This window comes from Diabrotica virgifera, chromosome 3 (genome assembly GCF_917563875.1).
Source record: "Diabrotica virgifera virgifera chromosome 3, PGI_DIABVI_V3a".
Classification (NCBI taxonomy): domain Eukaryota; kingdom Metazoa; phylum Arthropoda; class Insecta; order Coleoptera; family Chrysomelidae; genus Diabrotica; species Diabrotica virgifera.
Genome location: NC_065445.1, coordinates 254705115 through 254730338, shown reverse-complemented (window position 1 = coordinate 254730338; position 25224 = coordinate 254705115). Strand labels below are relative to the sequence as shown.

At 32.6% G+C, this 25224-nt stretch overlaps 1 protein-coding gene across 1 annotated transcript in view; it reads right to left on the bottom strand.

The window, feature by feature from the left end:
- Positions 1–228: 228 nt before the first annotated feature.
- LOC114340087 (juvenile hormone esterase-like) overlaps positions 229–25224 on the bottom strand; it is a 52892-nt gene continuing 27896 nt past the window's right edge. The window contains exons 6-11 of the mRNA XM_050647314.1: positions 24316–24500; positions 21921–22104; positions 18451–18617; positions 5970–6102; positions 5097–5244; positions 229–515 (exon numbers count right to left, since the gene is read on the bottom strand). Of these exons, the coding sequence (XP_050503271.1) occupies positions 335–515; positions 5097–5244; positions 5970–6102; positions 18451–18617; positions 21921–22104; positions 24316–24500 (998 nt within the window). The 3' untranslated portion in view covers positions 229–334. The remainder of the gene's footprint in view (positions 516–5096; positions 5245–5969; positions 6103–18450; positions 18618–21920; positions 22105–24315; positions 24501–25224) is intronic.

Sequence of the window (25224 nt, the reverse complement as noted above, 5' to 3'; positions counted from 1 at the left end):
CCGATACAGCCACAACACAAATACTACTGGAAACGGTAGAGATGAGAGTACTGAGAAGAATTACAGGAAATATGCTGAGAAATCGAGCTCAAAAATGGTCTGAAAGGAAAGGTTCAAGGAGGCATATAATATGGTTACGATCGGAGTGGAAAATAATAATCACATAATGTTAGATCCTTCTAAATCACTTTACTGACCTCTCTATTTTTTTTGTTGTTGAAAAAAGTATTTCTATTTAAATTTTTATTCCATTACACGAAAATTTAGTCATAATAATGTAAACAAATTGTAAAATGCCTATACAAAATGTATCTTCAATATAAAATATAAATACTTAAAAAACAATAAACGGTCTCTGTCGGTACTTATCGAGGACTCTTCTCACTTTAATGTAATGCTTTGGACTTTGTTTTATTTCCAAACTGTTGTTTATGTTAATATATAGCAGCGTGTCTTTGCGGAATTGTGGCCAAACAACACCATCCAATAAATCATCAGGTGCGGGAGTAGGATTTCTGAAAAAATAGTAAAAAATTATTACTCCTAAGGCCCGGCGCAAATTGAACCTAAGCGAGACACAACCTGCGCCGGCGGGACGGGTGACCCGTGCAGTTATATTTTGAGCGCACCGCATATTAAACACAACCCGACCCAACCGTTGGCTGTCGCTGTGGCGAATAGAGACAGGCAGAATCAGTGCGGACGTGTAACGGTTACTTTTGATACCGGTTCTCAGTGGGATTGAGTACAAATACTGATTACAAAATACTGATGTATCTGATCCTTGTACTGAATTGAGTAGGCAACTTTAAATCGGTATTTCCGTACTTTAACTCATAACTCTTAACGTTTTAAAAATATCTTACACGTCCCTAGTAGTCGTAGCAATAGCGGTATGACTTTCTAAAACATCGAATTTGATCATAAGCGGGTACATAAAAAGATATCTTACACTGAGTATTTTATTTCTGCACATAATACCGACATATTTAAAATAATCTCAGAGTTATTTAATAATCCCTCCGCTACTGATTGGTCATAAAAAATAACACTATCTACATATTTCGTTTTTTAATTTTTAAGCATAAACAAAAATGTAATATGCCGACAAGTTGAATTTGAGGGTAATACGATATATTTATCGATCACGGTTTTAAGTCACATGAATCATTTTTCACCTTATTTTTCTAATAATGTGTTATTGTAAAGGCATAACTTTGATTATTAATTTCGTATCGTCGCTTATTTAGTCTAACAAAAGTTATTAGAATTTAATGACAAAGTCAAAGCAGTTTTCACTCTGAGTTTTTACTATGCTAATATTTTTATTTATCATAATAAATTGTACTTAGGTACCATCCGTATTCATTTCAGATACGTCTACAGCAGTACGCTTTAATTACTATTTTTGCTAATTTTATTTTCTTAAATTTTAATTATTTTTTCTCAAAAACGAAACAACATTAGTCATTCAAAATTCACATGTAAATACAAACCAGATGTTAAGAGAGACATGGTTTTACTAAACTGAATGTATCCTTCACCATCTGTTTTTCGTTTGTGCGGTTTAACAACCTGTACCCCCATAAATTAATTACCATATCAGACAATTATGTCAACAACTCACTTAATGCATTCGAAATTGTTTTCTCAAAACTGCAAAAGTATACGCCAGACCTAAGTGATTTATTGACCATCTGGTCAGATGGTAAAACACAAGCAGATTAGCGTCTGTGGTTTCTTTTCAGCCACTCGGTCAGTCGGTCACAACACCCGAGAGACATCGGCCGCTCGCTGGGCCTTTAACAATAACAAACCCTCTTACGCGATGTATAAGCAAAACACTGTTTGTTACCCAAATAAATAAATAGTTTACTGTTCGTTGTTATACTTATTTTTTATTAATTCCGTCAACATCACCAACGGAATATTGGTGACCCCGACGTGATACAATCAAAAGCAGCTTAGAAAACCCATATCACGGTCCTTTTCCTGTAGTCAAACTAGGTGACAAAACTTCTGTCGTCCGTGTAAATGGAAAAGAAACAACAATTTTCATAGACATATTGAAGCCAGCGTACGAGCTTCACGAAAGTACCCATCACGAACCAGAAAAAATGACAGTATTCAGCGAAACAAACAGCAGACCGAAGTGAAAAGCAAGATTTAGCGGAAGTTATCAAGAAAGTGTCGATTAACAGTGAATTCAGTGATTTTTCTTTCTCCTCGTATAAAAAAACATTGCGTGGTTTTATTTCCTGTTATTTTCAATTTTCATCATATGTATATGATGTTTTATCTATCGTCTTATACATCTCGAACGGGGGTGTATAGCGGTACGCTTTAATTACTATTTTTGCTAATTTTATTTTCTTAAATTTTAATTCTTTTTTCTTAAAAACGAAACAACATTAGTCATTCAAAATTCACATGTAAATACAAACCAGATGTTAAGAGAGACATGGTTTTACGAAACTGAATGTATCCTTCACCATCTGTTTTTCGTTTGTGCGGTTTAACAAACTGCACCCCCATAAATTAATTACCATATCAGACAATTATGTCAACAACTCACTTAATGCATTCGAAATTGTTTTCTTAAAACTGCAAAAGTATACGCTAGGCCTAAGTGATTTATTGCCCATCTGGTAAGATGGTAAAACACAAACAAATTAGCGTCTGTGGTTTCTTTTCAGCCACTCGGTCAGTCGGTCACAACACCCGAGAGACATCGGCCGCTCGCTGGGCCTTTAACAATAACAAACCCTCTTATGCGATGTATAAGCAAAACACTGTTTGTTACCCAAATAAATAATTACTGTTCGTTGTTATACTTATTTTTTTATTAATTCCGTCAACATCACCACCGGAATACGTCCATCTCGCAAACAAAAACAAGTAAAAATTAACAACTGGCAGTGAGTCACGCGCCCCACGACCCAAGAAAACTGTATACCGATGACAAACGTTCCCCAGCGAGACCTGCGAACGCATGCACTGATCGTAGGATGGGTTCAATTTGCGGTCTCTCGCTTATAAGCGTGCTTCACAAAACTGTCCACGCAGTTCGCTGGTGCAGGTTGTGTCTCGCTTAGGATCAATTTGCGCCGGGGCTTAACGTGAAATAGTTATTGAGGCGTTGTTGGCGTACGACTAAGACAAAACTTTCAAATACATTACAAATGATATTGACATTAGTTGAGAAAAAAATAAAAACTGGAAAATAATTCTTCTTCCTCTAGATTTTTGCTTTTGATTTTTGATTTTGCTAGATTGCAATTGTTCATTGGAGGATTGTTGCCTCTATGCAAGATTATCACTTCATCTCTTGTGCTTGTGCAGTCGGCCGTTACCTCTTCTACTATTTGGTGATTTTGTCCTTTGCTATTTTAATGGCTCCTGAGTCCGCCATTCTAATTACGTGATTGTCGCGTTCTTTTTCTTTTCTTTATTTTTTCTATATTTTGTTCTGATGTCGTCACTCCTTATTCTGTAAAATAGGAAGTGGTTGAATGCGCGAATATATGAATTTTAAGGAAATAAAAGGCAGATATAATACTGGGTTTTATTAAGCTTGCCCTAGAAAGTATACTTTCGCTGCTAGGGCATCTTCAGGGGCCTCTGAAATAAGTGTTGGAATACTCCAACACATATTTCCTTTTTCTGTTACAATATTCGTTACTGGTTATTAATTATAGCAACGTTTTTAAAACACGCATCTTTGCACGTTACAATGACTGCGTTCACCAGATGCAAACACGTTCACAACAGTTTGCGTTTTGATTCTTAAACTTGTTGACAGTGAGCTGAACGGTTTATTGTTTAGGTTAAAATTTGACATTTTGCTTGTTTGGTTTGAACGTAACCTAAAATAATTTTATCAATAAATAAGTTTTTGAAATTATTCTTTTTATTAAGAGAAAGAAGAAAATGGATTTAATAGATAATAACGTAGCTGAATGTCTTCAGTAGCCGTTATTTTATATATATAAAACCATTATAAATATATTCTTTAATATTTACAATTTAAATTCCCGCCATATTTTTTCAATTGTCAACACGTTTGCAAAGTTCAACATAAATATTTTATGCTTGCAAAAATGGCGACCGCTTTCTAAACATGTTTGACGTTAGCAAGTCGTTCAGAAGCATAAAGCGCAAACTGATTGCCAACGTTTGCATCTGGTGAACGCGCCCTATGTTATTTTATTTTAAAAATCAGTCTGACAATTCTAAAATTTAATTTCACTAAAAACATCAAAAATTTACTCTCTCGATAAAAATATAATTTAGCGCTTGTTCAAGACTAAAAAAGAATATAAATATTGGTGTACTAATTCGATACATATCTTCCAACTAACAGAACCACGAATCGAATGAAAAATTTGTACGTATTTGAAAATTATAATAAATATTTAAATAAGACTCCCGTTACTTTAAACTAGCTACATTCCCATAGTAAGGAAGACGGTAGTAAGTATCCATTCCTTTACAATAAGTCAAGGAAAAACGCCATTGTAAAACGAGAAAAAGTTGGAAAACTTCGAGAAAAACTTGATGATGATGTGTATAAAAAATTTCAATAACGTTTTAGACTTACTTCGTCAAAAAAGTAAGGTATCCTCGAACGTCATTAACATTTGCCTGAATGGTGGCAACTTAAATTAACATATAACAAATACTTAAGATACACTAGACGAAGAACAAACAGAAAATTTGAGTGCCGGTGCTTGGGTACTACTACATCTTGAAGATGGAGGTACAATGAAGAATTTAAGGGAAGTATTCAAGTGATAACTGACATATGACAACTGATAAGACTTTGACTAATGTTATGTACAATCTTTGCAGAGTGAACTGCATATTCAAAGAAACTATATTTAGCTGAAGAAAGACCTCAAGTATACTTGGGCGAGATTTAATAAAACTCAGTGTTCGATATCTGTCTTTTCCGTAAAACTCCTTTATCTGTCTCTCAATGTGTTTCCTGTAATTCTTCTGAGTATTATAATTTTTGCCAAGTTTTCCTCTACTCCATTTACTACCATTTCACTACTACCATTATTCTAATTTAATAAATGAAACTAAATACTCACTGATACTTAACAAAATTTGTAATTATTTTGAGCATGCGTTGCATTGTTAATATGTCAGATTCAGGGTAATTATTGAGATCATCCATAATTCTTTTCTGTCCACCAAATATGTAGGCTAATTCTTCACCATGGCCAACATTTCCTATGCCTGTAAAAATAATTCAATAGGACTTTTCAACGCTTCTCATTTGTTTCGAGCTTCTGTCATATATCTTATATTAATATTATACACGGATTATACGACATTATGACAGAAGCTCGAAACAAATAAGGAGCGTTGATAAGCTCCATTCATAATTACGAGTAGGCCAATCAAGTTGGGTTTTTAGTACGTATATATACATATTATTTAATATGTATATTATAGTAGTACCTATAATAATTAAAAATTTAAAATATTTATTGTGATTATTTACAAATTTAGATACAATTTGATCTAGATTTATTAGATTCTAAAAATGAATTGAATTAGTAACTTGATTGATTACTGTCCTTTTCAGAAGCTTCCAAACTACTGGCAATCTCCACTGCTTCGTCCAAGTCTAAATTCCTGGTTTTCAATAGTCTTGCTTGCATTCTTTTGGGACATAATCCAAAGACAAATTATTTTATTAGCATTGAAAAATTTTTATTAGCATTGAAACTTATGACAATTTTAAAATTGTCTTACGGATGACGTATTCCCGCCTTTAAAAAGCGAGCATTTGATTGGTCTACAGTTACGAGACAACCTATGCCCTAATCTATTAACCTTGGCACCAAGCGGCCTTTTCGTAAATTTTGGACTTTATCCACTTTGGCTCTGAACCCCTCAATTATACTTATTCTATTATTTGCCTATTTTAGTACTACTGAATATTATTTCTATCATACCTGGAACGTCTAAAGGTTTTGTATGTCCCATAGGTCCTTTATAAGAGAACTGATAGAAGTAAACTGGAACATAAGCTGATGCAACTACTGCATGGTGAATAATTGGTGTTGAAAATAGTTCTTCGCCTAAATACTAAAATGGATGAAACAATTGATTAGAATAGAAAATAATGAAGTAAATTTTCGAGCATGTTTGTTAATGTGTTGCTTCTTAGTTAAATGGGTTAATTGAAAAAAAAATGATATACATATTTATAAAGTACATCACGCACGGGTGCCCATATAAAAAAATTTTGAGGGGGGGCGGCAGACGTGTGAAGATGTTGCACATTACATTTTGTATACCTACTTTGGATAACAATATAGCACCCGAAAAGCTAGAGGAAGGCGACGGACTATGCCGCCACCACCAACATTAACACCTGTATGAAGTTACATCTGGATCTGGCATACCGTTCACCAATATGAAAGATTGATAAGATTTACAAAACTTCGTCTAAAGAAGAGTTGGCGAAGGCGAGCAGTTTGTATACCTGTAATCTCATACAGAGCGTTAGTTTTGGTGGTGGCGGCATAGTAATACCACAGTATAAATAGGGACAGTAAAACCACTCTCCGAAAAATTGTAACTAAAATCTGTAGACGCGCATGGGGCCAGCGCAATGTTCTTAGTCGCTTTTGCCCCACTCTCGCATTGACAGTCGCATAGAAACGTACGAATTTTAACAGGGAAAACCCGCATCCACCACTAGTGAATTACCAATTGCGTACTGCCGGTATTACTTGTTGAGATCAAAGCGCCGACAGAGGAGTGGTTTTATTGTGGAACCTCTATATACTGTGACACTACGGAGCGGTATTGCTTTGAAAGGACATACCGAACACGTGAAGGTGATTAGGCGAATGCCAACTGATATGTACTGTTATGATCTGCTTCTTATTACTTTTATATTAATTATTATTTACTTGATCAATTATTTAATTAACGCAAATCATACATAAAAATTAAGAAATAATCTCAGGGTGCCTTTTTATAATATAAAAAAATGTCTAAATTATCTTATGTTATACTTATTTTCTCTCGTGGTTTCAGTATCTCTTAGTTGATCCTTATCGGGATAAAATAGGAAAAGGAAATAAATAGAAAAATCATAAATAAAAACATACAATTACCTTTATTATCAAAAGCAATGTTCTGTAAATTTATCAATTAAATTATGTGGGCATAACTGTCCAAAAGAAACTTTTACCATATAAATTAATCTAATTCAAACAAATATTTATCGCTTTGTTCTTGATACCATTAATAAACCCAGCTAAACAAACAAATTTGGTATTCGCAACATTACTTATACTTCCTATTAAATTTTTGAAATGTTGGAATCTTAAATTCATATGCTTTTACGTAAAAAAATTAACTTCTTTTTATAATAAAATCTATCACATAGGTTATTGACTGACCTTTTGATTCACACACAATGATGTCTCCCCTTGACCCAAACAGCTCCTCCTTGTTGATTATGTTAGGCTACCAATCAAAGCCCTCTCCGTTCTCAGCAAACAATCCAGTAGGATACCAGCAACTATTTCTCCAAAACACAAGCCAGGCTTCCTTTGACCAGGACTCGTTCAATAAACTCCAAAACTCTCTCCTTTCTTTCTCTCAACAATAATCTCCTGAGACCCAAGTATCTTTTATACTTGGTGTCACAAATAATTTTTATAATGATAATTCTTGTAACTTACTCTTGGACTGTACATAATCAAAGAGATATTTCTTCTCGATTTGATTTGTCTCTCGTACCACTTTTCGGCTACTCCCCCTATCAAAACAAAACACTAGTACTTGCTGCTGAACTACTCACGAAAACTTTTGACTGCCCCTTTTGGATGCCGGTAACACAATAATCCCTCTTTCCAAAACTATCTGAAAATTCAAACTTCTCTCCTTCCCATTCCAAATTGCCTAAACCAATCAGAGAGATTTCTTCTTCCCCATTCTTTTTCATTCGAAACACCCACTCATACTTTCAAAAATATTTCTACCATCATACTAATTACTTTCGGGAAATTCTACAAAATTTACTCGGGGTTAAACAAAAAGATTAAATTCCAAACTTTCTTTACCTTAATTTTCTAAGAACTAATTACCTATGGCTTCTATATTTCCCGTAATAAACAATCGGTTTAAAATACTAATCCTAAATAACTTTCACTTCACTTTTATTTACAAAAATGTTTTTAATATTCTTCATGGAAAAATTCATTAAGGAGAAACCACTTTGCGTTGAAAGCTAACTTCTAATAAATATTTACAAATCAATATACAGGGTGTATCAAATTTATGTGCCCGCGTTATATTAAAAAAATTAAAATTTTTATTCTATCTTTGATTGATAAATTGAAACACAACAGTACATTGAAAACATTTTAAAAGATCATGATTTGCCATTTGAAAGCCATATTGGATATGATATATTGGTGCTAATGCACGTCTTCACATCTCGTTAGCATAGTGAATACTTACCTTGATGAGATTCAATTTAAAAATTATACTGGCCAGAATATAGCCCAGATCAGATCTAAATCCGATTATAGCATTTATATGATACTTTATTTAAAACATCGCATTCGGAAAAGAGATCCTATTCCTATGATACAGGGGAGCTAAGAATAAGAGCACAAAAAATTTCATTCCACATGCATATGCAATATTTTTGTCCGTGAGTATATTTTATAGTGTATTGAATACAATAAAGTATGACATACAATCTTAGGCTCATGGAAGTAACCCTAAAATTGAATATGAGCCAATAGAAAGAAGAACATGACATTGTTAATTTTACCTCTAGAAGATTTTGTATAAAAAATAACAGTTTTAAAGTCTTTTTGTCTGCATATCTTCACATTTTTCAATGTAAGTACAATAAAGTTGATGATCATCAGACAACAGTCTAGCATAATTGAGCCGCCTTAAATATGCTTCCAATTTAGCTAGACACATCGGAAAAGTCTATGAATCTATAATTTTCTAACATATTAAAATTAATAAAAATAAATTCATGGGGTCGTTTAATTTCAACTGAATTTGTACAGTTGCACATCCTATTGATTTTTGTGAGTAAAACAAAATGGTAAAAATGATAACGAATATTTGACAAAGCTTTAACAAGAGACAAAAAAATTATATTTTTGTATACTACAGTAAATATTCTCGTAGTTTCGATTTTGTTCCTGCTACAAATTCTTGTTTAGTTACTGCATTGGAAAGTAGGTTTTTTTATCATTAGACAAGGCAAAAACGGCGGGTTCGTTGGAAAAAATATTCCCATGAGATTTTTTTGCATAATCACATTCGTGAGACACCCCAGAATAAGGTTCAAGAAGTCGCCCACGCAAAAAGTGGTCCAAATTTTTTAAATAACTTTTTTGAATCAAATTGCAGAAATCAATATTTTCGGCCCAGAGAATTTTTTTTAAAATTTTTCGGACCATTCCGGACAGAAAATGTCTCTTATAATTGTTCGCTAAAGTTGATCGTGTTCGAGTTATAAGCAATTTAAAATTTGAAAATCTCGAAAATGGCCATTTTTAAGACTTAATAACTCGGTTAAAAATGATTATTATGAAAGGCAGAAAGTGACTAAATCAAATTTAAAGCCCCCCTTCATGATCCTGAAGAAATTTGTGTCATTCATTTATTACTAAGCTGGTATTTTTAATTATTAATAATGAATGGTAAGATCGTATTGACGCGGCTGTAAATGTGAGTGCGAGTGAGATGCGCCATTGGACTACCTGAAAGGCATCTCTTTCGCACTCATCATGGACGGCCGCCTAATACGTGCATGTCGCTCATTACTTTTACTTAAAAATAACAGCTTAGTAATCAAATAATGACAAAAATTTCTTCAGGATCTTGTAGCGGGGGTGGGGGGGGGGGGGTCTTTAAACTTTGATTTAGTTATTTTCTGACTTTCATAGTAATAACTTTTAACCGAGTTATTAAGCCTTAAAAATCGCCATTTTTCGTTTTTTTCAATTTTAAAATGCTTTTAGCTCGAAAACGATTAACTTTAGAGAAAAATTATAAGAGACCTTTTTTATCCAGAATGGTCCAAAAAACCTAAAAAAATTGTTTCGGCTAAAAATATGGATTTTTACAATTTGAATAAAAAAAATTTGGACCACTTTTCGCGTGGGCGATTTCTTGAATCTTATTCTGGAATGTCTCACGAATGTGATTATACTAAAAAATCTCATGGGAATATTTTCTCCAAAGAACCCGCCGTTTTCGCCTGGTCTACATAGAACGACGGCATTTAACTTTGCCGATATCTATATTTTTTTATTCATTTAAAAAGGAAAGCTTTTATTTACCTAGTATGATACAATTTATCCAAAAGATGGCATAACCCAGACATCCAAAGTGAAAGTTATCCTCCAACACCAAGTTGTTCTATAGGATCTGCATAATGTTCAGAAAAGTCACACCATTTTGAGCGTCGGGTTTGGGGGGAGAGGGGAGAGAAATCGGTAAATTTGTAGTTTTTTACGTTTTTCGTCAAGATTTCTAAAACTATGCGGTTGAGCATAAACAACCTTGTATACAAAAATATTCTACATTAAATTTGAAATAAAAAAAGGTTCTATGCATAATTCTTCTAAAATGAACGGTTCCAAATTTACGGAGGTAGTCTAGTATAATTGATCCAAAAAAAGCCTAACCCAGACATCTAAAGTAAAAGTTTTCCTCCAACATCAAATTGTTCTATATGGTCCACTTATTGTTCAGTACAAAATTACACCATTTTGAGAGTCCAGTTTGGGGGGAGATGGGGGAGAAGTTGGTAAATTAGTAGTTTTTTTACGTTTCGTCGATATTTCTAAAACTATGCTTTAGCGTAATATAAACAATGTTCTATATAAAAATGTTTTACATAAAATTTTAAACACAAAAAGTCCTATACATAATTGTTATAAAATCAACGGTTCCAGAGTTACGGTGAGTGAAAAGTGGAGGTTTTCGATACTTTTTATATTTTTTGGGCAATTGATGATTTTGGGTGGTGAGGTTGACGTTTCTTCAAGGGTTTATCACTAAAATACCATCGACCACTGAAATAGCAAATTTTATTTACAAAACACAATCCTGTTAAAGAAATTTCTTTCATCAGTAATAATATTATAAATTGCCCAAAAGAATATAAAAAGTATTGAAAACGTCCACTTTTTACCTTTGTAACCCTGGAACCGTTGATTTTATAATAATTATGTATTGGACCTTTTTTGTTTTAAATTGTATGTAGAGCATTTCTGTATGGAACGTTGTTTACGCTAAAGCATAGTTTTAGAAATATTGACAAAAAAACGTAAAAAAACTACTAATTTACCGATTTCTCCCCCTTCTCCCCCCAAACCCGACGCTCAAAATGGTGTGACTTTTTTTTTAACATTATGTGGACCATATAGAACAAGTTGGTGTTGGAGGAAAACTTTTACTTTGGATGTTTGGGTTAGGCCTTTTTTGGATCAATTATACTATACTACCTCCGTAACTTTGGTAACGTTCATTTTAGAAAGATTATGCATCGGGCCTTTTTTATTTCAAATTTAATGTAGAACATTATCGTATAGAAGGTTGTTCATGCTAAACCGCATAGTTTTAGAAATATTGACGAAAAACATAAAAAACTACGAATTTACCGATTTCTCCCCCCTCTCCCACCCAAACCCGACGCTCAAAATGGTGTGACTTTTTTCTGAATATTATATGGACCATATAGAACAATTTGGTGTTGGAGGATAACTTTCACTTTGGATGTCTGGGTTTGGGTCTAGTTATACCATACTATTTTAACCAGTGCTTTCTACCAGTCCTCCCATATGGAGCAGAAACCTTAACTCTCATAAAATCATCAGCAGAAAAATTGATGACACAACGAAAGATGGAGAAATGAATGCTTGGAATAAGCTAAAGAAATAGAGTAAGAAACGAAGTTCGTAGACGAACCAGAGTGGATGATATTATGGAACATATTCTTCTTTCTCTTTAGCCTGTTTGCATCCACTCCTGGACAAAGGCCTTCCCATGAGCTCTCCACTCTTCTCTGTTTTGTACTATTTTGTGCCAGTTTCTCCCCATTTTTGCTTTGATGTTTTCTAGTCATCGTTTTTGTGGTCTTCCTCTACTACGACTGTGTTCGCGTGGTCTCCAATGTACAATGTTTCTCGTCCAGTCCCCTCTCGTTGCTTTGCCGTGCCACGTGTTCTACCCAGTTCTATTTTATTTGCGCAATTCTTCCAATTACATCTTCCACCTTCGTCCTGCTTCGCACATCATCATTTTGTATATATTCCCTCAGATATATTCCCAACATGGCTCGTTCGATCGCCCTCTGTGTCGTTCTCAGTCTATTGGCTGATACCTCTGTAAGTGTCATGGTCTCCATTCCATAAGATATAACTGGTAGAATACAACTGTTAAATACCCTTTTCTTTAGATTTATTGGTAACTTTTTGTTTTTAACACATCACTGAGTCTTGCTACTGCTGCCCAAGTCATTCGGATTCTTCTAGTTATCTCTGCCGTTTGATTCTGTTTGCCTAGTTCTAGTTTGATCGTGTGACCTAGGCATATATACCACTGGAGAAGCGTCCATGTAACCATTGTTACCATTGGTAACAGTTAAAATTTGTAAATAAATATTTTATGACTACTATGAAATAATTCCATTTATATTTTTTAAAAATAGAAATATTTGTTAATAGTATCTACCTAATTCAGTAAAATAACCAACTAGACGCACGAAAATATCAGCGAGTTTATGTAAAATCGGTTGCACGTTATTATAATACGCCCTTACCACAGTATAAAGAGGTTCCATATTTATTATACTGTGCCCTTACCGTGCGCCGCGCCGTTTACCACTTCTGTGAGTGGCAACGATAGTAGGATCTTTGACTGGATCGTCTCTGAAAATTTTGCGGAGACGATGGCTCTGAAACCGCGTATTGGTGTTACCAAATTTTAATTTGGTGACGCTAGGTAGGGCCGGTGTCTATCGGGACAGAAAATACCGACCGTAAGAATATCAGACTTAATAAATGCAATTTTAATTATTATTATAATTATAGGTAATAATTATAATTCCATTTATGAAGTCTGTTATTCTTAGGGCCGGTATTTTCTCGATTAAACTCCGTTAGTTAAACGTACCAGCCCTTTGGATTCGATTATTGCATAATATGCATTATTAATTATTAGTTTATAACTTGTAACTGTACTTGCTTATTATACAGATAATATATCTATACCTTTTTATCCTATATAAATCATATTAATCGATTTTAATTACTTGTCGAAATATATTAATTAACAACAACATTATTATAATATGACATATAATAATATTGATTATACAGTACATTGTAGTGTATAATCAATAAAATAAAAATTATTTAATATTTTAGGCTAAAAATGACAAATGAATGTACTGATTAGTATACTAATTATACAATTTGGATTTTTTAATAAAGTATAAAGGTGATATAATACATATTTTACCTAAAAACAACAAATATGTTTTTAGTTTGTAGATACTTTATATAATTTCTTAAATTTTTAATTTTTTAATTTTATTTCATCTATTTTTATAATAGACCTGGATCGCGCGTACCAAAAAAAATTAATTAATAGGAAGCTGAAAATTCACGGTGTCTAGTCGAACAAACTTTGATGTATGGGAACACTGTATATATAAAAATATTTATAAAATACATTATATATATATATCTATATATATATATATATATATATATATATATATATATATATATATATATATATATATATATAACAAATGAAATAGAGAATGTGGAAAAATCCCCTTACGAATAACTCACACATCCACCATTTCTGGCTGGGAAAAATTTTTCGAATAGAATCAAAGATCCAAACACCAGTTCTTAGAAATGTGTTTCGCCCTCTTCAACCTCCGTGGGCTCATCGGTAAAGATGAGAGGTTGAATATCTTTAGACACATTCCATCAAATATATATATATATATATATATATATATATATATATATATATATATATACAACAATATATATATATATATATATATATATATATATATATATATATATAACAAGGCTGAAATATTGGGGTAGCAGCAATCTCAAAGAAAACTCTTTATAATAGTTCCAAGCTTTCGAAAATGTTTATTTTCATCATCAGGGAAACTACAATCATAAATAGACAGTATTTAACAAATAGGCTAACTGAAATCAATAATAATTGCTATCTTTGTGTTACCAAAAATCCAGAACACCATAGTTTCCTCTCACTAAACCAGGTGTCGAGGATCCCCAAAAACACAAAAAAAACAACAAAAAATTGTTTTGAGAAATGCAGAGTCAATACTTTCACTAAAAACACTGCACATCACAAAACAATCTTACTAAAGAGTTACTTATATGTTTGTACTTACATTATTTGAGGATGTTGAGCCTAGTTGTTAAACACTGACATATAAAACGAAATTTTGTCCTGGTACAAATCGTATATAAAAATTAAAATTAAAAACTATATATAAAAAATTGTTCTAAAAATCGAGTATAAATTGAAAAATGGTAAAATATTTTAAAAAATGATGTATGTCAAATGGCATTTTTGAAAATGTCTAACAAATGTTATATCGATTTTTATTAAATTTTGTTTGAATTCATACGGAAACGTCACTACCACTGAACCAATTATAATTATTTAATAAATGTTTTTTAAATTTTGAAATAGGAAAATTCCGAAATGAGAATAAAACAGTTTTAATCAATGCAAAGTTTTTTTTTTATTTTTTTTTTTTTAAAGTAGATGTCTTTTTTATTATGTGATTTATATTGAAAAAATCTATAAATTATATATTAAATAAAAGAAGAATTTGAATTATTAAATTTAAATTGGTTATTTTTATCTAAGGTGAGTAAATAAGAATAAATTTCACTGAGAAGTCTTACATATTTTAATTATATTTATTCTTATTTACTCACCTTAGATAAAAATAACCAATTTAAATTTAATAATTCAAATTCTTCTTTCATTTAATATATAATTTATAGATTTTTTCAATATAAATCACATAATAAAAAAGACATCTACTTTAAAAAAAAAAATATAAAAAAAAACTTTGCATTGATTAAAACTGTTTTATTCTCATTTCGGAATTTTCCTATTTCAAAATTTAAAAAACATTTATTAAATAATTATAATTGGTTCAGTGGTAGTGACGTTTCCGTATGAATTCAAACAAAATTTAATAAAAATCGATATAACATTTGTTAGACATTTTCAAAAATGCCATTTGACATACATCATTTTTTAAAATATTTTACCATTTTTCAATTTATACTCGATTTTTAGAACAATTTTTTATATATAGTTTTTAATTTTAATTTTTATATACGATTTGTACCAGGACAAAATTTCGTTTTATATGTCAGTGTTTAACAACTAGGCTCAACATCCTCAAATAATGTAAGTACAAACATATAAGTAACTCTTTAGTAAGATTGTTTTGTGATGTGCAGTGTTTTTAGTGAAAGTATTGACTCTGCATTTCTCAAAACAATTTTTTGTTGTTTTTGTGTTTTTGGGGATCCTCGACACCTGGTTTAGTGAGAGGAAACTATGGTGTTCTGGATTTTTGGTAACACAAAGATAGCAATTATTATTGATTTCAGTTAGCCTATTTGTTAAATACTGTCTATTTATGATTGTAGTTTCCCTGATGATGAAAATAAACATTTTCGAAAGCTTGGAACTATTATAAAGAGTTTTCTTTGAGATTGCTGCTACCCCAATATTTCAGCCTTGTTTCCTAACTGTTCAGCAAATATTATATACCTGTTATATATATATATATATATATATATATATATATATATATATATATATATATATATATATATATATATATATATATATATATATTTAATATCTGGTTTTGGTAACACTTTAGAAACAGTCACGCGTCGCCACTGATATATACTCTTTGACACTTTCGATTTCACTTCCATCTAAGTCGATTCTGATATTTTGATTTGTCATCACTTTTGTTTTATTTAAATTCATCTTTAAACCGATTTTCTCAGATTCTCGTTTAAGTTCTTTCAGCATGCAGATCAGTTCCTCTGTATTGTTTAGAGATTGCAATTGCTGGATCCAGCATCCAGCAATCCAGCTGGATCCAGCGCTTTTTTCACATGCTGGATCCAGCAGGGCGGATCCGCAAACGTGTCAAATTCGAAATAAATTACTCAATGCCTTCATTAGCCTCTTTATTCAAAGCCGTGAGTCGACAACTTGCCATTCTATCGCGCTGGCAGTAGCTCAGTATAATGGAAAGTTTCTATAGCTTAAAAGTTTGCATCGATAAAGCGTTGATATACATTGAATCTGCGATAAAATTCTCTGCTGGCGAGTGGTCAATAATCAATGAGTTAATCGCCACTTTTAACCGGCTGTAGAAGCTCTTTACAGAACAGAGTCCACTTTGATAACGGCCGACACAACCATGAAATTTGTCATAGACAAACTAAATAGCCAGGACTTCAGCCTTAATGCTGATCTATCGGAAGCACTACGCAACAGAATCACGGAACGGCGTCTCTATGAGATTATAGGTACATTAGTGTATTTACAAAATCAAAAAAAGTATGACGAAGGGCTAAACAATCCTGGTTACTTCCCCATGCCGAAAAAGAATGCGATGCGACAAAAGATGAAAAATTTTATGATTCATATAAATAAACAAATAACTGTGGAACCACTGCAAGAGATAATGGAAGAAGATGGGCCCTAAGAAGATAAGAACTAATCCGGAGCCCGTGAATTTTACTTTGGAACAAGAACTTGAGATTGAATTGAAACGAGAAAGAGAAAACATTTCTAGCCAAAAAACTGATTCTCACAAAGATTACGAAAATATTTTGGAAAAACTATGGCGGTTTTTGAGCCCGAAGGAGTGAAAGGCGATCGTTTGTCAATGGTCTATGACTATTTGATGACCTTAAAACCGACCAGCACAGAGGCCGGAAGGGCTTTCTCCGCAACCGGCTATATGTGCAGTTCTGTGCAAAGTAGGTAAGGCCATGTTTTTAAGTTATCACTTTCATAAAACTAAATAGTTCGTGTTTCTGTTGTTTAGGAATTTAGCATACAGACAAAAAAAAAACATTAAAATCGTGTTTATATTTTGATTCCATATTTTGCTGGATTCGCGCTGGATCCAGCTGGATTCAGGCCAATCTTGCAAAAATCCAGATGGATTGAAAATGCTGCTGGATTGCAATCCCTAGTATTGTTGCTTATGAGTACTATGTCATCGGCAAATCTCAGGTGACTTAAAAATCTGCCATCGATTTTAATTCCACGTTGTTCCCAATTTAACTTCTTGAACACATCTTCTAATGCAAGAGTAAATAACTTTAGAGATATGGTGTCTCCCTGTCTAACACCTGTTTCCGTTCTTATTTTGCTTGTTGTTAAGCCTTCTGCTACATTTATTTGCGTAGTCGTATTGTCGCATATGTATTTTAGGAGTATTCTATATCTGAAATCAATCTTTGCGTTATTCATTCCGTCTAATACAGCCCAGAGTTCTATGGAATCGAATGCCTTATTGTAATCCACAAACGCCAAATGAAGAGGTTCATTGCATTCGTTACACTTTTCGATAAGTGTCCTTATTGTCTGTAGGTGTTCTATGGTACCTACAATAACTTTTGCGGAATCCCGCTTGTTCAACAGGTTGGTAACTATGGAATTTATTTGATAGTCTGTTGGTAACTATCTTGATAAGCAGTTTGTATGGATGTGGTAATAGACTTATTGGTCTGTAAGTTTCGAGTTTGTGTTTGTCTCCTTTCTTGTGCAGTAAAAGTACCTGTGCATTTTGCCAAGAGGTACCTCCAAAAAGGCACTTGTTCATCAGTATTTTAACTGCCTCTAAAGTAATTTGACATCCAGCTGTAATTATCTTTTTTGTTATTTCATCGTCTCCAGGAGATTTCCAATTTTTCATTTGTTTCAAGGCCTTTACAACTTACTCGTTGGTAATTTCTGATAGTGTTTCAGATCCTACATTTAGGATGGAACATATTACAAGGAAAAATGGAGATGGACGGGACCTGTTGCAAGAATGAAAGACGACGAATGCACAAAAAAATTGCTTGAGTGCAGACAAATTGGATAGAAGAGGCGCAGAACCGAAGATGGAAATATAGGGAGGAAGCCTAGGGCTGATTGATGATGATCTAGCATCATCATCAACAGCTATTCCATCCATCGTCAGATATAAGTCTCCTTTAGGTGTGTCCATTCATATCTGTTTGCTGTTGTTTGCATCCATTTGTGGCCAGCTATGATGATCAATAATATACAATATTACGTTATCAATTATTATTTGTTAAAAATACTTACTTTAAGAAACGCTGGTAGATCATTCGAAAAATTGGAAGAGGTATAAACCCTTCTATACTCTCTGCCAGCCTGTGCCAGATTTTCGGGAGGTACATTTAACCTTGGATTTATGACCCTACGAACATCTTTATCATAGTACGAAGCATCCTGAATCTGCTCATTTATATCTAAAAGAAAAAAAAAACAACATTTCAACAGAATAAGCAAAGTTCTACTTTGTTATTAAAAGTTTCTATTTTTTTTACTATATTCTCTTAAAAATAGCTCCCAACACTTTGTTTACAACTAAAACTTCTTAATGTATCTAATGGAAGCTGGCAATGACTTCTACAAATTCATCTCTATTTTGGGTTATTTTTATTAAAGTTTGAAGGTATAGTTGTGCCATTCCTTGATGTTACAAAATTTAGTCTTCAAATATTTAAAAATTGTTTAAAGTAGATATTCTTCTACTTGTCTCAATTGCCGATATAAATGAGTTAGTCAGATTAAATAAATTATTAGAAGAATTTTTTTACTAAGCAACAACATTTTTGTTTAATTTAGTAATATTTTGTATTTTGACAACGATATCCTATTTGGGCGTCGAAACGTTAATAAAATCATTTTTTTAGTTAAATTGTGGCTTATATCCCATTTAGAATAATTGATTAAAAAATGCCACAAGGAAATAGCTTCAGAACCAACATTAGTCTTCAGAATACGGCGAAATATGGAATATTTTTAATAAAACAGTGTACATAAACAAGACAAGCAAGCCACACTATGGTGGAGATATGTATATTATGTGTTTTCCATTTAGCCTAACGGACCAGAAGCATTGAATAAATTTCTGTTTGACACAAACAATAAAGTAGAGTAAATCACATTTATCATGGAAAAAGAAAACAGCAATTCACTTCCTTTTACCTTCCCAACAACTGTTGCCTCTCACCGTCCTCAATGTGAAGACATAACATTATCTATTAAGCAACCTACGTGCCCTGTGGGGTCATTAGTCCTTAGGGATTCTATCCATTAATTGGATTTTTCATCAATTATGTCAAAGCAACACATTTTGTGATTAATTAAAGGGTTTTTATCTATGTATTTTTGGTGGCTTAGCATGTCATGCCTGTAACACTATAACGATCGGATGGACGAGAGGTCATGGGAGCTGAACCAGAAGGATCAGGACAATATTATCCTTAGATGGAATAAGGAATGACCTAAGATGGAAAGGTCCAATCGCCTACATTGACGAAACAAAGGCCACGTTGCTCAGTCGGAAGAGATGTGGGCGTGGTTCTTTGGGTTGGGCTTCTGTTGTAGTAAGAGATGTCAAAGCAACACATTTTGTGATTAATTAAAGGGTTTTATCTATGTATTTTTGGTGGCTTATCATGTCATGCCTGTAACACTATAACGATCGGAAGGACGAGAGCTCATGGTAGCTGAACCAGAAGGATCAGGACAATATTATCCTTAGATGGAATAAGGAATGACCGAAGATGGAAAGGTCCAATCGCCTACATTGACGAAACAAAGGCCACGTTGCTCAGTCTGAAGAGATGTGGGCGTGGTTCTTTGAGTTGGACTTCTGTTGCAGTAAGAGATGTTAGATGAATAAAGAATGACATGCGTCTAGGGCTAATGAAACGACAATAGATAAAAGATGGATAGATAACACTAACTGATAGTTTGACACTTGGACTCTAAGAAAACGGAAATACTGAATACATCAAACTAAAAGTCAGGCACCAGGAGTTTTGACCGCTAAACTCTCAAAGGAAAAATTAACGAAACATAACACAACAATAGAAAAATTAGCAACACTACGACGACAAAACACCAATATTCTAGTCTTGAGCTGTAAATAATAATTAAATAAAATGCAACATCGTACACTTTAATAAAACGTTTATTAAAATTCTTAACGAAATCTCAATATTTACACAATACGTACATAATATGCAGTGTAAGATCGCCATTAAGAACCACAAAATTAAGCATACAAAAAAATTAAACAAGTAATCTGTAAAATAAATGTTGGCGAAAAAACAATCCTTGAATACATATGTAATTATTACTGTATATAGCTGGGTGTATTCACCAACACAGTAAAACTAAAAAAATACAAAATGTAAGTGAACGAATATAACTCTTATTAACTAAAAAAAAAGAACTGAATAATTAATCAAAGAATCAAAAAAATAAAAAGTCGATACTCTAAATAAAATCGTAAAATCTTAACGTTCACTTACAAACAATAAAAAAAGAAAGAGCTCTTTGTTTATACATATATAAATCTAATAATACTCAATAATCCTCTAATAAATACCCAAAAACTATTTACGTAAATGTCTATAGTTTAAATGATCACCCATTTAAAAATAAAAAAAAATAGTCAATAATGACATAAACTCCATACTAAAAGTATGACCTACTTTTCAGAATGTCACTATCACAACATGAGCGAAAACTTTAGGTCATTGAACTTATTCCACGAATAACACAAAAAGGTATTTGCCCTGGACATGCCAAAGGAATATCTACTACCTTCTTCAGTAGTAAAGGATGAGTAACTTACTTAAAACAGCTGTCAGAGGGTAGCCCTTGTCACAAGCGTTCCTGTCGGCTAGGTCATACACCAATATACCCAGCGGCAAAGTCGAAATAAAAGGAGCGACAAAGAATAGCTTTGTACCACAGCGTAACGTGGACCCAGATATTAGCGGTAGGTGATAAATTGGGACAGGGACCAGCCCTATGAACAAAATTAATTATTCATAGAGAGTGTTCTATGAAGAAAATAGTTTTTTAAAGACTTACCAGACGAAACCAGGCTGGTCTTAAGATCACAAAATACTATAGTTCACTACATTACTGCACTCTATCAAAACTCAACTCACAAGATGACAAAATCGCACGGATTTCTGCTTAAATAGGGACGCTAGCTTACCCAAGCCGCTTGATCAACCGCCGTAAAAGATATGCAAAAAGGGACCTTAAAACCCTAATTTATAAATGAGTTATGGCTCATGGGTGAAGCATTAACGACTTAGTTTACCTAAAAGCTATTAAATCCTCACATCTTGCGTGAGAACGCGTCTATCGATAGGGCACATGTGTTTCCGAGAAAAACACGCCGATAGAGACTCTAATTACAGGCAGTTAAGTCAAAAACCGTGAAGCGATGAAAACTGAATTAAAATCTACACTAATAAAACTTAAACGTTACAACAGCACTGATGACGCTCTAGTTAGAGCGAAAACGTTCTGTGATAAATGTAGCCCTTTAGGGTTTTTTAATAAATCCCTTTAATAAAGGAATTTTTCATTAAATTTATTTGCGATTAATGATATACAGCCATCTACAGGAAATTCTTCCTTGTGGATGTTTTAATTTGTTCTTAGCCGCGCGGAATTCTTCCGTTCTCCCCTAATCTTGTGTTTTTTATGATGTTTTTTAGAGTAATTAGAATGCTTACCACTTACTGTTCCAACAGCTTCTTCTAGTGCAGTACTTATCAACATAGGTGCTTTTTCAAAATCCCCACTTGATAATTGTTCCAACATGTAACCTGTTATTACTGCATTTTCATGTTCTGGTTCGATACTTGGTGCCCAAATAAGGTTTTTTGTCAAACTGTGATTGTATTTATGCTCGAACAGCTGCAAAATATAAAAAAAAAATAGTATATTACTCAACGAGCATGTAATAATGGCTATTACTCACGATGATGAAGTAGCCATTACATGCAAGTAGAATACTATACATTTTCTACGACCTTTTTTTATTTGGGTGAGTAGAAAATATAATTATCAACTACTAACATTATTCAAAATCGAAAGATTTAATTTTTCATAAGAAAACACATTTTATATAACTATGGCAACACTGTTAGAATTGTCCTCTTTGAGCTTACGAAACAATGAAACAGACAGTTGACATTAGTGTCATGGAATGGAGGTGGCTTTTAAAAATAAGACATATTTTAAGGCAATTACACGAAAAGGAACGTGTGCTCTCAATAAAAATTTATTGTACAATCAACAGTAAGTAAAACAGAATTTATTGATATAAATTTCATATCCGTAAGCCCTTTTACGGAATTAATAGCGATTGATTATATTTACCTTTGAATAACGTCAATCTTAAAATGTCAAATGTTCAAATTTAAACGTAAAAAATATACTAACCCATTGTTACAGATAAAAATCCTTTAAACATTTTTCGAATTTAATTGTTGATATAAATTACTACGACTATTTTATTAAATAGACAAGTTTAAGTAATTTTATTTGCTAATAGGTATATTAAAAGTGCCATGCACCACTTGAATCTAACTTCAACCCGTGAGTAATGACCCGTGAGTAACTTCAGCCCGTGAGTAATGAACCATTTAATAAGCGATTAATGAGCGTATTATTAAACGGTCGTAGAAAAAAAAAAACCATTTTTCTACGGCTGTTTGATAACATGTTCATTATTCACTATTTTTAAATTGATAATAACACCCATTACTTTATCCGTGAGCAGGGCCGCCGCCAGAAAAATATATAGGGAGGGTCAAAATCTTTAAGTGGTTTTTTTTATTCTAGAAATGAATGAAAGAACAAGAAAAATTTAAACAATTTTAATAATCATACATAATACAAAAAAAGATTATCATACATAAAAGAACTGTAATCTCCTTCGATCTTGACCAAATTTATCAATAACCTTGTTTTATCTTAAGCTGTAATTACCTGGGGGGGGGGGGGGTCCGCGGAGCTTCCCTGTCGGCGGCCCTGTCCGTGAGTGATAGTTCATTACTCACGGGTTTAACTAAACAAGTGATGCATACCTAGTGACATATGTGACATATATTAAGGTCGAAATAGACTGTCATAACGCCCACGAGCTTGTGTGCTATTGCGGTACAATCTTTAAATTTGATTTTCTAACAGAAATACACCAAAATAGTGTTTTTTACGATTAATCCTAACGGTTGGGACGTTGACACTTCAGTATTATTGTAACAATATTATACGCCTTTTAATAATAGGCAACCAATTATTCAGTCGCTTATTATTGGTGAACTGCACTTGTCTTTGTAAATTTCATTAATTCTAATCGAGAATAATAGATTTGGTGATGATTTTTGCTGATTTTTTATAATAATAATTATATTAAATATTGATAATTATTTATTTATTTAATTATTGTTCATTTCACAAACGGTTCAAATATAACAAATAAATATTTATAAAGAAAATGCTAACAGTGTATGAACTAAGTATTAAGATATTGAGATAACTTAAAAAATGTATGGTGTAACTTACGTCACTTAAACCATGTAATAAACAAAATGATAGATAAGTAAAGTGATGTTTTTATTAATAGTTCGGCTAGTAAATAAAAAAACAATAAAAACTTATTTCAATTTAATTTGTTTAACTTTATCAATAAACGGACGATGCCTTTTTAAGTATAATAATTTTTCTACTAATAGAGAAAGAAGAAAGAAAGGTAGGAAAAGTATAGTATTCTACTCGTAGGTAATGGCTATTACTCACTCTGATGAATTATGGACACTCGTTTTCGGCTCGTGTAGTAAACTTCATCATCGTGAGTAATAGCCCTCATTACATGCTCGTTGAATAATATTGGTACTATTATTATTGATCCACAAAAGTTAAATTAATACTTTTTTTGAACTTTACTAAGGCTTCTTTTCATAAATTTTGTGATGTTTCATTGACGTAATTATTAAAAAGTCTTGCAGGCGCCATATTGAATTTAATTTAAAATATATCAAGTTACGTTTTTTTTGAAAGTTCGTCTTTTTACGATACCTACATATATAAAAATTTCTAATTCGACAAAAAATCATTACTTACCGGCTTCTGAAGTATAATTTCAGCTGGGGCCGCTTGAAGTAAATGTAACAATTCTTGTGTATTTGTTGAATTAAAATATTTATCTACAGCTTTACCCATATCAAAAGCGTAAATATCAGGGTCATCTTGGTAAACAAGTGGATTCAGCGGTGACCCACTTGCCATTATATAACCTTTTACTAAACCTGAAATAATTGTTAAATCAAACGATGAAAAGCTTACTGCTGTGAGCACATATTCATATATGTTAGAGAAATAAGTCCACTACTCACAATCCTTACCAGGTTTTATTTAATTGAATTTAAAAAGTTAGGCCACCGGTTTCGCTGTTTACAAATTCGGCAGCATCTTCAGGCTCACAAGAAACTAAGGCTAACGTTAGCCTTAGTTTCCTACAGCACGCCTCTGGTAACAGGGTAACAGCGGCAAACTATCTTTTAACATTAGTTAAAGTTTCCTAACATGTGTAAACTGTTTTTGTCAAGTTTGAACCAAAAATATTGGAAGGTGTTAAAACAATGGACTAAAATAATTTAGAATATTTGTAATAAAACACTCTGTAGTCTTGGTAAGGAGGAATATTTTAAGGGTGTCGGGAGAAAATCATGGATGTCATCAAGAACTGATTTTGAGAAATACCAATTTTAAAGTTATAGTCCATTTAGTCCCAATATTATTTCTGCTTTGTTTTAAATTTTTGTTGTTGTCTGCTTTCATTTAATAAAGAATATGGGCCATTCCATGAACATACGCCTGTTTTGGATTACTTCGACAACGAATATTTTACTGTGCAATATAAGAAGTACGAAAGTAAATGGCGCTAATAATTATTCCAATAAACAACAATGTAATTTGCAATTTACTTTCGTTCTTCTTATTTTGCACAGTAAAATATTCGTTGTCGAAGTA